The sequence below is a fragment of the Netta rufina genome (assembly GCF_964035555.1).
Source record: "Netta rufina genome assembly, chromosome: 16".
NCBI classification, from domain to species: domain Eukaryota; kingdom Metazoa; phylum Chordata; class Aves; order Anseriformes; family Anatidae; genus Netta; species Netta rufina.
Window position 1 is genome coordinate 2,472,908 of NC_140140.1, and position 16,544 is coordinate 2,489,451.

Sequence of the window (16,544 nt, forward strand, 5' to 3'; positions counted from 1 at the left end):
GCCCTTCACCTGTGCAGTGCTGGGTGGGAGTGCGGTCCCTGGGGGCTCAGCCTGGTTGGGAGGGGAGCAAGTGGAGCTGGCAGGGGTTGTTGAGAGCTCCCATCCCTTCAGGAGGGTGGAATCACACGTAACCCACCAGGATTTGCAATACTGGCCCATCCATTTGGAGACCAAGGTGTACTGTTAATTAACACTCGGCAATAAGAGGAGACTCCTCTCCAAGTCCCACTAATATCTCTCTAAATACACGTTAATGACTAAACAAGTAACACTGCAGAAAATGACTCCCTGAGCCCTTTCCTCTTGCTCGCCGTGTCACCGGGGCTGCTTGGGCACCCCTGTGCTGGCAGGACCGTGCCAGCAGCACAGCTCTTTCCCCAGCTGCAGCTCCCTCCCCGCAGATATGGCATCGTGGTGCCAAAATTGGCAACCGCCTCCCCCTGCCCTCTGTGCCCAGGGCTGACCCTAACCACCTAGGGGGCTCAGAGCCAAAAGCAGCCCCCTTGGGCTCTGCTGGCACCCAGTGGGACCCTTGAGGACAAGCCCAGGCTTTGCTCCTGTGCTCCTTTCCCAGACAGCACACAGAGGTTTCCATGTGGGGAAACCAGAAAAGCTCACCCTGCATGGGGCTGCGAGCGGGGCTCCATGGGACAGAGGGACACAGGAATTTCCTACAGCTAGCTCAGGGGCAGCACAAAATGTGCCCTAGAGGCAGATGAGTCAGCTGCGCTACAAGGCACTGACCCCTCTCCTCATGTGCCTAGGTCCTGGTGAGGGGCTGGTCTCACCCCAGGGCAATTGCCCATGGAGTGCCAGAGAGCTCGGCTGGTGCCCTGTGGGGCTCCCCAGCTCCAGCCTGGGGTGGCCACTCAGCTCCGAGAAGTTTGCCACTGTCCCACTGCAAATGCATCCTGTGTTTGGGCTGGCTTGGGGAACCTGAGGGGGTCCTGTCGTCCTAACATAGCTGTGAGGTCACAAACTGTGTTGTTGTTTTTTTCTTCCTCCATTTACTTTAACTCCAAACCTATGTCCATTAAACTCCCTTCAACAGCCAGGAGCCCATATTTCTGGCACCATAAAAATAAACTCGATAGGAAACTTACCATTAGCTCACCAAAAACAGAACCAGTTCCTATCAGACAAAGATTTCTCCAATAACGGTGCCAGTTTCTCCTGTTATATATTCCTCTGTTTAGAGCACGATACACCACTAGGAGGGATGTATCTGGGCTTTCACTGATAGACAAGCATTGTGATTATGGATGCATTGGCTCTTTTATCCTCTTGGTTGCAAGCTCCATGTTTAAACATAGAAAGCAAACTGAAAACAAACTGAAAATCTAACTTTCTGGAACAACACTGAGGCAGCTGAGCCTTCAGGATGCATTCAGAGGAAGGTTTTCGGAGGCAAGGGACACATGGGCCCAGAGGAAGGGGCTCAGGGGTTTGGGAGCAGGGGAAGGAGCTTCCCGAGCAGGCAGGGCAGCACGTCCAGGAACACAGCTCCTCCAGCCCTGAGGTACAGCCGGGTGTGCCAGGCTCAGAGAGGGAGCAAACTGTGACTCAGGAAAGCAATATAGGAGGGACACAAGGAACCAGAAAGCAAGCAGGGAAATGAAAACTGCTGCCAGAGCCAGGGGAGGGCTGGCTCGAGACGCCCTGTGTGAGCCTACTGCCAGGGTCATGGCATCCACTCCAAGCTACTTGTGCCCACCCATCTGAACCAAGGGATGGCACGAGGATGCTGTGCACATCCCCATACTAAATAAAAGCTACTATTAAAGTCCCAGAGGCATTACCTTAGCCTTCCCCCAGCACACAGGCTCCAGCTAGTAAAGGCAGCTGCTCTGTGACCAGCCTTTTTATAGCCCCCAGCTGCCCTGCGGCCCCTTTCTGGTGGGTGCCAAGTAGAAGCCGCTGTGGCTCTCCCTGGGCAGGCATTAACTGTGTCCCTGCCAAATCCAGGAGGAGCATGGTGAGGGAGAAGGCAAGAGGGGGATCAGGAGTGCAGAGCTGTTGCCCACACACCTGGGGAGATCAGGGCTCACCCTCAGCGTCTGACTGTCAGGTCTCCAGAAATGGGGGATGAACGTCCTCTGGGGAGCCCCATTCATTGTGCAATGCCCACCTCTGTGCTGTGGGATGCAGGCAGGGACACGAGTGGTGCCTGAGGATGTTCTTTCAGTGCCTCTGGCAGAAACCACTGCTGTCTTGGTCAGAGCCTCTGTTGGTCCTGCTGATCTCCATGACTGTCATTTGATGGGGGCTGTCGGGATCAATATACTCAGGTATTAAAGTCTCAGCAGGTTTCTATGGCTTTGTAGATCCAGGGTATCATTTGCAAAGGGGATTTCCACTGAGGCAGGGGAATGTGCTCATGCTGATACAAGAAAATGTGCACAGGAGGGGACAATTAGATCAACTGAATTACGAGCTGATCCCTTCAGCCTTGAGATTTGTTTGGCTTGCTGCAGGGGTTTAAGTGTAGGGCTTGTATGGTTTTGAGCCTTTCAGGTGTCCTTTCCTACAGAGACTGCTGCAATTCCCCACCCTCCCAAAAGAGCCCTGCACATGCCAGTCCCCTTACAGCTTTTAAGGACTGTGAGGCCTGTCTGTCCCAGCAGGAGTGTTACCAGACTGGAAGATACCCAGCACACCACCTCCTCTGTGTACAGTGTCGCCCTTTCTTGCTGGGTTAGCTTGATCCATGCTTCCTTGCATGGCTAGTATTTGCCCATGAGTTTTCCAGCTGAGCCTGCTGTGCTCTGAAGGCCTCGTTCAGCTGCAGACATGCTGTGCAGACTGCAGCTCCATGCCTGGCAGAGGCTCTACAGCACCTCATTTTTGTAACAGCGTCTGCTCAGGGCTGACTTGGGCTCTTTCAGGGCTATAACACAAACACCATGCTCATAACCCAGCAGCTCATCCTGAGCTGTAAGGCCTCAGCTTTAACTCTGCACCAGCTCACCCTCTGGCCATGCCACAGCGGCCCAAAGCATCTGCAAATCCCCCAGGAATTTGGGCTGTGCTCTGTGACAGCTGGGTTTCTGTACAGTCTGAAGGCACTGCTGGAGGCAGACCTTTGGGAAGAGCTGTCTCACCGTGGCACACCAGCAGCTTGTACACATTCAAGGGGGCTGCAGTGACTTAGGACACTTGAGGCACCTCCACTCCTCACGCACATCTCTGACCGGTTCCTCCAAAAATCAGGCCTCTCGCTGCAGACTGAGCTAGGAGATAGATGTTGGCTGGCTGTCTCACCCTCTTCTCCCTGTGTCCTTCCCCAAGCAGACACATCTCCATCAGAAGCAGCCAACCTCAACACCTCCAACAGCATCGGGGTGAGTGCGCTGTGTGCCATCTGCGGGGATCGTGCCACGGGGAAGCATTACGGGGCTTCCAGCTGTGATGGCTGCAAAGGCTTCTTCAGGAGGAGCGTCAGGAAGAACCACATGTACTCCTGCAGGTAAGGACAGAGGGGGACGAGATGTGTGGCAGAGGCAAAACAGTCCCCAGAAGCAAAGCTCTGTACAGGAAAGCTCTCAGAGCATGGCAGCACGCTCCTTCATCCTCTTCATCCTCCCTGCATCCTCCACCATATTCCCTCACCTCATCCTCTGGCTGGGCAGGGCCAGAGGCACACAACAGCTCTCCCTCTGGCATGGCCCTCATGGGATTACTGAGGGAAGACCCTGCGAGCTCGTACTTTAGGGGCCAAGCACATGTTCTTTGCAAACAGGTGTTGCCAACTACGGATGCGACCAAAAAGCCAGGTGGTGCTGGTGGGGAAGCCCCGTTCCAGGGGCTGAGCACACTGCTGCCCTGCGCTCCGAGTGCAGCACAAACCCCTTTCACTCCCTGGGGGCACTTCAGTGGCCTCCTTCCCCTTCTCCATCACGAGGTGGAGGTGTGTCTGCCATCTCCCTGCTGCGCTCCCTGAGCACCTAAGGAGGCAACAAGCTGGGGAACGTGGCATGCAAGTGGCTGCGCAACCCGTGACGGGACGAGACATGCGTGCTGCTCGTGCACCTCACACACTTCACCCAGTGCTGCTGGCAGGAGGCCCACGGCTCTCCCATGCCACCAGTGGCTGCAACTTGCCTGCTCGCTGCTCTGAGCGACCGAGACCTGGAGTCAGGGAAATCGAGGAACCCTCAGCTCGGTGTCCGACTCCCTCAGGGCCTTTGAGTGATTCACTCCTGATGTCCTGACAGCCACTTGAACAGCGTGAACAGCAACGGGACTCTCAAATCTGGGTGACGGAAAGAAGCCCCAGATTTAGCAGTGCACATGAAACGTATTTTCACTTGTTCCCAGGGTTATTTAGCCTGGCTGCCCAGGGATCCCCCTCCACACAGCTCCAGTGAGAAAAGCCCGGGTGTCCCGCTCTTTTGACACTAGACCTTCTACAGAAGTGCTACAAAAATGCTTAAAGGGCTGCTTTCAGTCAACCATTTGAGGAAATCTTAGCCCGGGGCTTCCAGAAGCACAGCAGAAACAAAAGCTACAGAACTCGGCGTGGCTGGGAGCCCTTTCCCAGTTCTGTTTGCCTTTGTCTTTGCTTTGCAAGCTCGATCAATCAGCAGCAAATTAGAGCATATTTGCAAGTGAAATTCCTGCTGCAAATGGCTACCTGGCTTGTGTTGCATACAAGAACCACACATGGGAGATCAGCGTATGCACCCATGTGTGATCGATGTGGTAATACAAGTGTATAGGGCCAGATCTGGTTGCTTGCCACCTCCTCTCTGAAGCAGAGGTGACTGCAGAGCTGTGTGTGGACCAGCAAACTTGTCCGGAGGTCAGGAGCAACCTCCCGGGATCCCACACTGCCTTGGAGAGATGCAGGGACCTAAACTCACTTCTACCCTTTTTCTGAATTTATAATCAACGCATTCTTCCTCCCTTCTAACTGGATCCCAGCATATAATAAAGGTTACCAAGGTAGCTCTGACCCTCTTGGCTCACACTTTTAACTTCCCTGGGGTGGTTGCTCCATCTCAAGTATCTCTGCCTCGTGGCCAGCATGTACAAGCAGCAGCCTGAGCTCCTATGTGTGACTGTCAGATCTAGCCTGTCCTTGTTACTCAGCCAGGGGTAGAGCAGAGGGCCGAGGTGCTCAGTTCAGATTAAAGCAAGCATGAAAGTGGCACGGATTGGGGCTCCTTTCTCAGGGTGAGCCTCAGGAAATCTGCTCTAAGTGTATCGTGGAGCCTGGGGCTCTGCCTTGTCCTGTCACCTCACTTCTGTAACAGGCTCGGTCTTGCTGCTCCTCACACCTGTTTCTTCCCAGGTTTAACAGGCAGTGCGTGGTAGACAAAGACAAAAGGAACCAGTGCCGATACTGCCGGCTTAAGAAGTGCTTCCGAGCAGGAATGAAGAAAGAAGGTGGGTCACAGCGTGGCTTCCCCCTGCTGCCCTCAGGAGGTTCACTGTCTGTCTGTCTGTCTGAGGAAGCCCCTGCAGCCAAAGGCCAGTCCCTGCCGGTTCGTGGGCACGCTCGCTCAGCCAGCTTAGCCCCGTCTTCCTTCCATAGTCCTCCCCTCTGCACAGATCCAGGCCTCCATCACTGGGGGGTTAGGGCGAGTTTTGGCCCCTCATCATAAGCCCTGCATGTGCCCAGCCTGCCCTGCTGCCATCTGTACTGGGGCTTTGCAAGCAGCTCTCATCCCAACAGGCAATTAAGCTTCCAAGCAAAGCACAGGGACCCTGTGTGCTCCTAAATTCAATTTCAGGGGCCCTTTTCAGGGGTCAGCAAAGACAGAGCCAGGGCCGTGCCTGTGTCCCAGAACTTCCCATGCTTGTACATACAAATTGCACCCGTGGCTCTTTAGTGCACTCTCACACTGACACACACATCACCTCTGCTCCCACATCCGAGCGACCTGGGAACACTTCTTAATATCAGTGAGATGCAGGAATGTCAGAGAAGGCCTGGACAATTCAGAAACACTTTGGGAACATTGCTGTCAGTGCTAGTGCCCACGGTCACCATCAGATCCACAGCAGGACAGGTGCCTCCAGCAAAGGGTCCCGCTATCATTTTGCCCTTTTGTTTCCTCGTGTGCCTGTAGGTTCTTGTTGGCCCTCAGTAGACAGCTGAGTTTTACCTGATACATCAGCCATGGCAGGAAGGACCCAGAGCAAGGTGGAGCATTTCAACTATGCCTCTACTCGAAATGAGTAAAGACGTCCATCCACCTGCCTGCATGGCCCGGGAGCACCCCACAGACCCGCCTGCATCTCTGTCTCTGCAGTCGTTCTGGGTCCCCTGCCCCAGACATGACGGGGCAGGATTCACCCCCTGCTCAGCCCTGCTCGCTTCTCAGAAGCCCTCACAGCAGTGAGGGCACCTGGGGCTGCCAGTGATCCCGCTGGTGACCCTGCTGGTGGAGGCACCAAGGCCCTGCCCCATGAACACGGGGCTGTGGGAAGTTCTCTGAGCAGGAGCATTTCTCCCCCGTTAAAGCGGATGAGGTGTTGCAAGGAACCGGGCCTGACTTTTCCTGAAGAACATAGGAATCCTCCTCTCCCCGCAGAGCCCGCTCATCCCGTGCCCAGAGCTCTGCTGCTGTCTGTTAATATTCAATAGAAGTTACATTAGGTGCATGACCAGCTAATACTGAGCAAACATTTGGAAAACATCATGGCGTGACTGAACTCGGGGGCCTGCTACTGATAACAAGCGGCATAACCTTGAGAGCTCCTATTTACAGCCGCTGACTGCAGGGCTTTGCTTCTGGCCCAGCCTCATTATTGCTTTTTATCAGGCGGATTTATACATTGAGAACGTATCAATCCAGGGAGCCAACAGCCTAAGGCAGAGACTGTTCTGTTTCCCCTGCCATCGATCAATACCTTATTTGAGCAGATGGCTTTGGGTGACTGGCTTGGCTGTGGTGAGTTATGGGCAGCCCACGGCCTCGGAGCAGGCAGAGAGGCAAAATCTCCTCCTCAGCATTCCTGCTGCTGCTCCGGCTGCTGCTGCCTCTCGGATTTGGAGCTCAGGCCCTGCTCAAGAGCAGACCAAGCAGGGAGGCGTGCTGGGGTGACACCTGTCCTGGGACTCACTTTGTGTTAAGGTGTGAGAGCACTCTGTTGCTCTGGATAGAAACACAGGAGCTGGTCTGCATTTTCTTCCTTACCGTAGCTGAGAGAGGTTTGCAAACTGCACCTACGCAGTGCAGGAGCTTCCCAAATGCAGCTCACAGAAGTCGCGTGGACAGACAAAATAGCCCTGTGGGTACTCAGCTGCTCGATGTCACATGTATGGGGGCTCTGTGTGTGAGCAAGGCCACAGTCTCAGAGATTCCCCTAAGACACTGATCCTATATCTTGAAATCAAAAACTTGAGAGCCAGGTCCTCTGAAATGAAACTTTCCCCTTGAACCCCACAGGTTTCGAATCAAGTCCTTGAGCTCTGAAACACCCCAGTCCCAGGAAAGCCTAACAAAGGCAATGTGAACACAGAATGACTAAATGTAGTCAGCTCTCGCAGGCATCATGTCACAAACCAGAGACAGCTGCACCCTGCCCTGCCAGGCAGGGAAGCTGGGAAATTGCAGCTCAGGAAGCGGTCCAAAGCACTGCGAGAGGGAACGCCAAAACACTGTGATAGTTTTTGCTGTGCATTTCCATGAATAACCTGCAGCTATGCCAAATTGCTCTCTTGCAGCTGTACAAAACGAACGGGACCGAATCAGCACCCGGAGATCAAGTTATGAAGACAGCAGCTTGCCCTCCATCAATGTCCTACTGCAGGCAGAAGTCCTGGCACAGCAGGTACCTCTTCTTTCTTCCCTGGCAAATTCAGAAACATCAGGCACTATCTGACCACTAGGGCCTGGTGAGTATTTAACAGCTGAGTCTTCAGATCCCTGCCTATTTTCTAAGCAACTTATCTGCCAACTCAGTGCCGGTTTTTCAAGACATTGTTACCTGAAACTTTCCCCTTAATGCTCCTTGGTCTGGAGCTGTGCTGTAATAATAGGCAATGTGGGGCACATGGAGGCTGGAGAGCCTGCTGGAAGAAAACGGGAGAGTTATTGCAATCCAAGGAGCTGCAGCAGTCTGTGCCAGCCGAGGGGCTGGCCTCGCACAGGCAGTTTCCCTTCCCCGATGCCCGTTAGGAACTCCTGGTTTCTAGCTTCCTGCACAGTTTCACAAGGAATCGGTTTCATGCTTTTTTATGCAGATATTCTTTCCAGTGCTTGCTTGACGTTCCTCATTGCCACAAACATACTGCCAAAACTGATTTCCTAGAGCATTCACTGAAAAGAGGATTCCAGTTTAGAAGTCTGCACACAGTGTTTGTCAAATGGGCTTTGTGTGGGAGGACACAGGACAGGACAGGAGCTCACAGGCCATGGCTGGAGGCAGGAGCAGCCATCCTTCGTGGGAGCTGAGGAGAGCAGCACTCCTTGTCCTCCTGAAAACAAAGATGGGTTCCAGTTGGTGGTCCGTGTTCTTCCTTGCTCCAAGGCTCACGTTGCCCTCAGAGTGCCCAGGGAGATACCCCAGGACAGGACACGCCACACTCTGGGCTCCGTGCTCAGGCTGTAAGGTCCTGCTCCTTAAAGAGGGGATATATCAGAACGGCTAAGGGCCAAGCCTTGACAGCAGCAGTGTACCCATGTCTCACTTTGTCCTGCACAGGTCCTAATGTATTTATCTACCCTCCAAAAATAACATTGGTGCTGCTCCTGGAGAGGTGAGATAATGGGGTCTCAAGTCACCAGACCTACAAGGGAAGGGCATTTCTGGGTCCTGCAGTGACATGATATGTAAGGCTTGAGTGGGGTCTGCTGATGAAACTACAGCCATTGACAAATCTCAGGGAGCTGTTGCTCTCCCGCAGAGCACAGGCAGACTCATTAAACAAGGCAGGCTCCGGCACACTAATTGGTAACTTTTATGTTCCTAGTAATTAGAACGAGATACTGCTGAGGAGCTGTTTTCTCCAAGATCTTGGGTCACTCACTCAGAGGTCTTTATTTATTTGCTAAGCCTTCCAGGGCATTCTGATTAGGGTAATAGGTGGTGAGATTTTTACAATCTTATTTATTCAATAATAGCTCGAGAGCTGGAAAGCTTCCAGGTAATGCAACTTCAACAACAACAAAAAAAACCACGCAGATGGCATTTGAACTCCATTTCCTTAGGGAGGCTGGCAGGGTCCAAGCTGAAAATGCTGGCAGGAACAGGACAGGAAGAGCTGATGTTGTACATGAGCGGACAGGGCAGGCAGAGGGCAGTGATGGGGTTGAGTTAATTGCTTACAGAAGCATGAGGATAAAGTAGTGACTAAGGGCAAGTTTTCAGATGAGCTGGGTGAGCAGCTATGCATGAGAACCAGGCAGGAGGTTGGGTGCCTGGTTTGGGGGAGATGTTCTTTCTCAGGGTGAAGGGACTGGCAGAGTTGTCAGGCCTTTGCATATGAAATGGCTCCATTTGCCTCTGCAATCCCAAATAATTCTCCACGCAGAAAAGGGACCTGCATTGTGGGCATGTTTGCACACGTACAGTTTTGCAAAAAAGGCTTAAATGTGTGTGTGGAGGTTAGAGGGACACCAAGAGGGAAAGGCTGACTGCTACATGAGCCCCTTCATTCCCTCTTGGATCTTGACTGAGCACATTTGTTCAGTTGGAGGAAGATCTTGGCTTTGGGAGCATTCATACTGTAATTCTACTGAATTTGAACTATTCAAGGCCTGACAGTTCACCAAGGTGATCCACAGTCTCAGCTTTGCAACATTTCTTATTCACAGATACCCGATTTGACCTCATTTTGAAATGAACTGGGCTGCATATTCTGGAGGCTGGATGTGCAGCAGATAAAACTCTGCTTGGAGTCTTCATCAGCACACAACCCTGAGCCTCCCAGGCCTGGGATATTCCTGTCTGCATTCCCTCTGCAGCATTGAAAGCTGAAGGCTCCTTTCTTTCCTTCCAGATATCATCCCCGGTTCCTGTGATGAACGGAGACATCCGAGGGAAGAAGATTGCCAACATCGCTGACGTCTGCGAGTCCATGAAGCAGCAGCTGCTGGTGCTGGTGGAGTGGGCCAAGTACATCCCCGCCTTCTGTGAGCTACCCCTGGATGACCAGGTGAGTGCCCGCGGCCACCCGCCTCGCTCTGCCCCGACCAAGGCGGCTGGGAGCCGAACGAGAGCCGAGACCTTCAAAGAAAATGCGCATTGTTCACTCCCTTATCGGGCTGCTGCAGCTGATGGGGAGCCCGTACACACAATGGCAACTCAGGGTATTTGCATGTGCAACTGATCAGCCCACGAGCACAGGTGTGATAACAGCGAGCTGAAATTAGGCACACAATCAGGAGAGCATTTTGTATGGATCTATCAGTCGATCATGGATTGATTATAGTTTGTGCAGCACTTTGAAAACCTGAAGTGCTGTACAAATGCTCAGGGTAATTGGAATTAGCAGGAATTCTCACCTAAAGCCTGCTCAAGACCAAACAAATCTAGCTGTCTAGCTGTCTGTCTGTGTTTCTGTTTCTTGCCTGGGGATATGCTGATATTCATTCTCCTAGCATGAAGTTATTGAAACTAAACACTATTTTGCTCCCAAGGCAATAAGAAAATCTCTCTTCGGAGTTAAAAAGCAGGAATATATTTACATTTAACACAAATAACTAAAATAATATTTATGGATTTCCTAACCAAGATAGGCACCATGCGTTTGAATTCCTCTGTATAACTGTACTGCAACATCTCATGCTGCATCAGAGACACAAAGAGCTATCTTCAGCTAAGTCTAAATATCAGACCAGATGTCACAGGACACGATGTGCATCCTGGCTCAAACAGTATGTGAGGATGGTGGGGAAGCTCCAGTGGGAAGGGACGCTTCTGGCAGCGGCCAGCACAGCTCCTCTTACATGTAGGAAGGCATTTCCAATCCAGCCACTGTTCAGCCACAAAACTAGCCTGGGTCCTCTTCAGCTAGGATTAGTTTCCAGCCCAGTTTCAGGGAGTATCCAGCTGATCAAAACCCCCTAAGTGCTAAAGCTGAGAGCTTCAGTAAAAAATTAGCAGCCCATAGCTCCAGGGAATCTAACGATCTTTCAAAGCACAGTTAATTCCATTATTTTTTAACACTGTGTGAAAGTGTTAAATTTTTTAAAATGATAATCTGCTAAACTCCTAAGGCAAATACAACTGAAAAATTATGAAAAACAAAATGGAGTCCAACAGCAAATGACATTTACACAGCAAACAGGCTGCAGCCCAGGGGAGGCTTGGGGCAGCTCGGCATAACCCCTTCTGCCATTTGGAACAGAGGCAGTAAACCCGGTTAACAACTGCAAACTACAGCAATTTCTACCTGAGCTCATTTTACAATTGTGGGGCTGTCAAACTTTTCAGAAGATGAAAACAAAACCTAAAGAGGAGACTGTCTGAACACTGCCTTCCCAGAGGTGAAAGGCCACGCGCGGAACATGCCACAGAAAGAGCTCTGTTATGACTTCCATGAGCAGCTCCCCCGTGACGAGCAGTTCCCAATCTGTCCCAAAGGGCTTGAAAGGAAAGCCTGTGTTGCATTAAACCTAATCAGTTAATGACATCCGTGCTTTCGAAGGACGGAGTGTGAGAACAGAGACAGCAGATACTCAGGGGAGTGCAGGAAGGAGGACAGACATGCCAAGGAGCAGGAATGAACAAAAATACACGCGAGCCAAATGCCCAAGGGGCATGAGAGCTGGTCAAGACATGTCCGGTGGGAACATGTAATGTTGGGAAACGCTGTGACGCTGCCATTAAAATGCTGCCTCAGAATGAATCATCTCAGCCAGCATATTTATAGGAAAGGTCACACCCAACTCATTTTTCCTCTGCACCAAAATGTCAGAGTACTGGGTTTGGTGGGGCAAAGCCATTCCACTTCAAAGTTAAAGTTCTACTTTGTGGTGTTACAACTTTTATATTTATCCTAGTTGACAAGGGAGTGATGTATCTCAGGGTGATCACTGCAAGAACAAAGAACAGTTAAGATGTTTTTGCTTTGCTGAAGTAATTTAGTTTAACTTTAAAGTACATTGTATGGATACAAAAATGGTGTTTCCAACCTGAGCTTTTGAATTTGGATTAGGCAGAAAATTTCCATGAGGGGTTTGTTCCCCATTGGGACTTGCAGTCTTTCCAACCTTCTCAAATTTTCGGCAGATAGGAAAGCTCAGCTTTGTGCAGCTCCACTAATTACGAACAGCTCAGCTAGTACACCCACCCATGTTTGGACAGCGATAGAGAGAGGCTAGATTTGGGCATACAGATAAAGGTTCCCCAGCATCATGTGTGCATAGTCTTTTTGCAAGGACCTCCACTCTGTTTATTTTGCATAACCCTTTTACACCCCCAGGAAGAAAAAAAAAAAAAAAAAAAAAAAAACACCAAAAAACATCTCTCAGACATCAGCATCTTTTTTAACCAGCGCTTTCTTCCACAGGTGACACACTTTCCTGACATTTCTGGTGGGGTAGGACTTTGCTTGGCTTTGTCAGATGCTGAGAGATAACCCACTGGAAAAGGGGACCATTCCCATCAGGACAAACTTTTCAGAATCTCTCCTTTAATGTTTAATGATTGTTTTCTTCAGCAGAGTTTCCTGGCTGGATATTAAGGAGCCTCCATGTCAGGCTGTCCAATTGTTAACTTCTGTTTCTGCCTAAATCTCTGAAATTTTTAACCGAAGGAGGGCAAAAGATTCAGAACATTCTCGGGAGCCAATGGAGGGTGTAAAATGAAACACTTCAATCATTAACGCCAAGGCAGAAAAACATCCCTTTGGCTTCCCTGGCCCAAATGCCCACTGCTATGGAGGGAACAAATGACCAGAGAGCAACCCCCCAGCCAGTGGACATGAGTCCCTGTGGGCACTGCCCAGAGACACGGCAGCCCTCCTCCTTGGTCCTGTGAGAGACAGCTAAAGCCTCATCTCCCCTCACACAGGCACCTCAGGCTCATTCCTGGGCCTCTGATCCCGGGTCACTGAGTGCAGCAGGGAGCTTTCAGCGAGGGGCACGACGCACGTGGGCTGGGTTACAAAAATCCCCCTGTGCTGCCCTGGTAGGGCCCTGCAGCCCCATCCCACCCCGTGACCAGGCTGCTCTGCAGTCTCTCCCCACTGCCTTCCTCCTCAGTCATCATGGTTTCACCCAGTCTCTTCCTAAGATGGAACCTCACTTTCCTAAGCACTCCCTTGCTTCCCCCTCCCATACATCTAGCCTGAGTGTAACACAGATTCTCAGCTTCCTCTGCTGCTTACATGAAATCACAGCCGTGTGTGTCTGTCTGTGCACCACCCAAGTAACTTGTCCCTACCCTTGCAGGTGGCACTGCTGCGAGCACATGCAGGCGAACATCTGTTACTGGGAGTTGCCAAGAGGTCCATGGTGTTCAAGGATGTCTTGCTGCTAGGTAAAGAGTGCGCTTCTGCTCCCTGCTGCTCTGTTCCTGCTAAGCTTCCCTGCTGGGATAAAGGAGAGCGTGGTTCAGTGTTTGCAGGCACCCTTTTTGCAGGGTGGTGGCTTGAGCTTTTAAGGAACCTTTTGTGTGCAGCCAGGCCTGACACATATTCACATCTGGACCATGACATGTTGGTGTGGCAAAGGTAGTTGACAATAAACATCCCCATCAGGTTTAGTGTAAGCAGGCTGTGGTGTGATTGAGAAGAAGCTCTTGCTCCTCAATCAGCTTCTCCTTGCTTGAGTGACTCCTGAGTGGGGAGAAGCTGCTCTGGCAGAAAAGATCAGCATTTCTGGTGGGCCATACTAGGCAGAAACAGGAACTTTTTAAGGCTTCCATCTCACCATTAGTTGTCTGGGTTTTGAACTCCTTGTCACCCTTATGAATTTTTGGTCAATGACGGGGTGATGGTCTCTGTGCTGCTTGTCCAAAGGAAACGACCATATCATCCCACGGAACTGCCCCGAGCTGGTGGAGGTCAGCCGCGTGGCCATCCGCATCCTGGACGAGCTGGTCCTCCCCTTCCAGGAGCTGCAGATAGATGATAACGAATACGCCTGCTTGAAAGCCATCATCTTCTTTGACCCAGGTATGCTCTGTCTTGCAGCAGGCAAGGCTCATTGTCAAAGGGAACTAGTCGCTGTTATGCCAACTAATATTAGTTGTGAGCTGTGGAAGTGCCGCCTGGTCTCCTCCTGGGGCCAAGCTGTTCATAGAGGGAGGGGTGAAGTCAGACTAAGAAGAAGAAAAATGTCCACTGCCACAGACAGTAGAGAATCAGAGACAGCTCACCTCAGCCTGTGCCCAGAATTCATGTTATTACTGAAGGACAGTTCCTAGGGAAGCAGCCTGGATAGTTTGCTCTGTGGGTTATTTCAGATGCCAAAGGACTGAGTGACCCCTCCAAGATCAAGCGGATGCGGTACCAGGTGCAGGTCAGCCTGGAGGACTACATCAATGACAGGCAGTACGACTCACGGGGCCGCTTCGGGGAGCTGCTCCTGCTGCTGCCCGTGCTGCAGAGCATCACCTGGCAGATGATAGAGCAGATCCAGTTTGTTAAGCTCTTCGGCATGGCTAAGATCGACAACCTGCTGCAGGAGATGCTGCTGGGAGGTGAGTGTTTGAGGGTCCTGCAAGAGGCCTCTCAGTTCTTCCTGATCCTTTGGGAACCCTCACAGCCACCGTTCCCCATCTGAAAAAGGTGGAGATCCAGCCTGTCTGCAGGTCAGCCCTTGACTCGCATGAAACCATCTCCTCCTGTCATTTGCAGTTATAACAAAGAGTATTTATATTCTAATCACCTAAAGAGATGCTTTACCTCTGCAGCTACTTACAGAGAGGAATCCCCAGCCCTCTGCATGTAGACAAGTGTCACAATGCAACCCCCAGACTCCTACGAGCCAGCTGTTTCACTGATCCTCCTCTGTCAGGAGGGAGTTGTCTAATCTAAAGGGTCTGAAAGACCAGCTTGAAAGTGCATCCCATATTTTCTACTGGAAGCATCCAATGGGAAAAAAAAAAAAAAAGAGAGAGAGAGGGAGAAGTCACTGTGCTATTTTTCACCATAGAAATGTGTCTCAAGAGAAGAGGGATGTAACCCTACATAAAAGTAAATGCAGGCAGGGTTACTGAGCCCAAGGCATCTGTGGAGAAATATGGGATAGGTACAAGCTGATCGTGCACAACTGGGGAGGCCTGGGCATTTTGGTGCAGTGTTTTTTTGCCCATCTGAGATGTCTCTTTCTGCTGTAGTGGCACCTAATATGATATGCACGTTTGTAGGTTCATCAAGTGAAACGCCGCATGCTCACCACCCCCTGCACCCTCATCTGATCCAGGAGAACCTGGGAACAAACGTCATTGTGGCCAACACAATGCCTCCTCAGATGCACAATGGGCAGATGTGTGAGTATTGCCAGAGGGAGGGGAGCCCCCGGGAAAAACTGAGAGCTTTCCAATGTGTGGAGGTAGTTTCTACCTTGTAAGGACATTTCAGTGCAAGACAGTCTCTGATAAAAGTCTGTGAGAGAATGCAGAAAGGAGGGAAAGACAAACAGAGAAGTGGATTAGATCAGAGCAGGATGGACTGATTCAACAAGATACTCCCTGACAGACTGTAATTTTTGCATAGCCCTTAAATTTAGAGATGGATGATCCCACCCAGTGCTTACTGAGAGCAGTGGAAAGGCTCCCCTTACCTTGAATGGTCCAAACACACCTCACTTCACCCTGTGCAAAAACAGAAGAATCTGATCCAACACAAAAGGTTACCACATGGGAATTTGGGCTGAAACGATCTCAGCTGACCAAAAACTGTGGCCAGTACAGGCTAAAAGCCCAGTAGCTCCCTTCATCCAGTGTTCATCACTGTGGCTCTCCCAGGGCATCTAACCAGGCCCGCATGTCAGGGCTGCCCTGCAGCCAACACACCAGCCATTAGGGGCTATCGTTTTGCTACAGAGCCTTTGTCTGGCTTACAGCTGAACCTAGCACGGATAGGGGATAGATCCCATTGCCATCAGGTCCATGTGGCCCTCTTCTAATTTTGTGTCTCTCTCTGTAGCAACTCCAGAAACTCCCCAGCCATCTCCACCCGCGGGCTCAGGGCCAGAGCAGTACAAGCTGCTGCCCGGAGCCATTGCAACCGTGGCGAAACAGCCCAGCTCCATCCCACAGCCTGCCATCACAAAACAGGAGGTCATTTAGCAAGCTGCAGACCGGCTGGCCTCGTTGAGAAGACCGTGTGGGAGAAAAACCCGAGCTGCCTCTGTCACTGTGAAAAGAGAAGCCATCCAGAGGTCCTCAGGCACAAACACACAGACTTGCTTATTGGACTAGTCCACCACTACCAAAAGCTGTCTTCCTGCAGCTATGGGCAGCGCATGCCACGGAGAGCCTCGAGTCACAGAACTAAGGTTGAAGCCTTCCTGAAACCCTCATTCCTCATAAGAAGGGCCAGATTTCTGTCTGCCTCCATCGGGAGGTTTGCAGGGACTGGCTGTGGACAGTGCAGCTGGCTGTTCCCCATTGCTGCCTCTCTGCGTCGGTTCAGCATG

The 16,544-nt window shown here is 51.3% G+C and overlaps 1 protein-coding gene across 4 annotated transcripts in view; it reads left to right on the forward strand.

The window, feature by feature from the left end:
• HNF4A (hepatocyte nuclear factor 4 alpha) overlaps nt 1-16,194 on the forward strand; it is a gene marked incomplete at both ends in the record, with an annotated part of 32,323 nt that extends 16,129 nt beyond the window's left edge. For 2 of the 4 annotated variants that reach the window (XM_084296576.1, XM_084296575.1), the window contains 9 exons: nt 3,292-3,466; nt 5,294-5,388; nt 7,676-7,782; nt 9,953-10,108; nt 13,350-13,437; nt 13,919-14,074; nt 14,365-14,601; nt 15,271-15,393; nt 16,052-16,194. In XM_084296576.1, coding sequence (XP_084152702.1) covers nt 3,292-3,466; nt 5,294-5,388; nt 7,676-7,782; nt 9,953-10,108; nt 13,350-13,437; nt 13,919-14,074; nt 14,365-14,601; nt 15,271-15,393; nt 16,052-16,194 — 1,280 coding nt within the window. Of the gene's footprint in view, nt 1-3,288; nt 3,467-5,293; nt 5,389-7,675; nt 7,783-9,952; nt 10,109-13,349; nt 13,438-13,918; nt 14,075-14,364; nt 14,602-15,270; nt 15,448-16,051 lie in introns of all 4 variants that reach the window. The other 2 variants (XM_084296574.1, XM_084296573.1) reach the window with 2 other exon arrangements.
• Between the last annotated feature and the right edge of the window lie 350 nt (nt 16,195-16,544).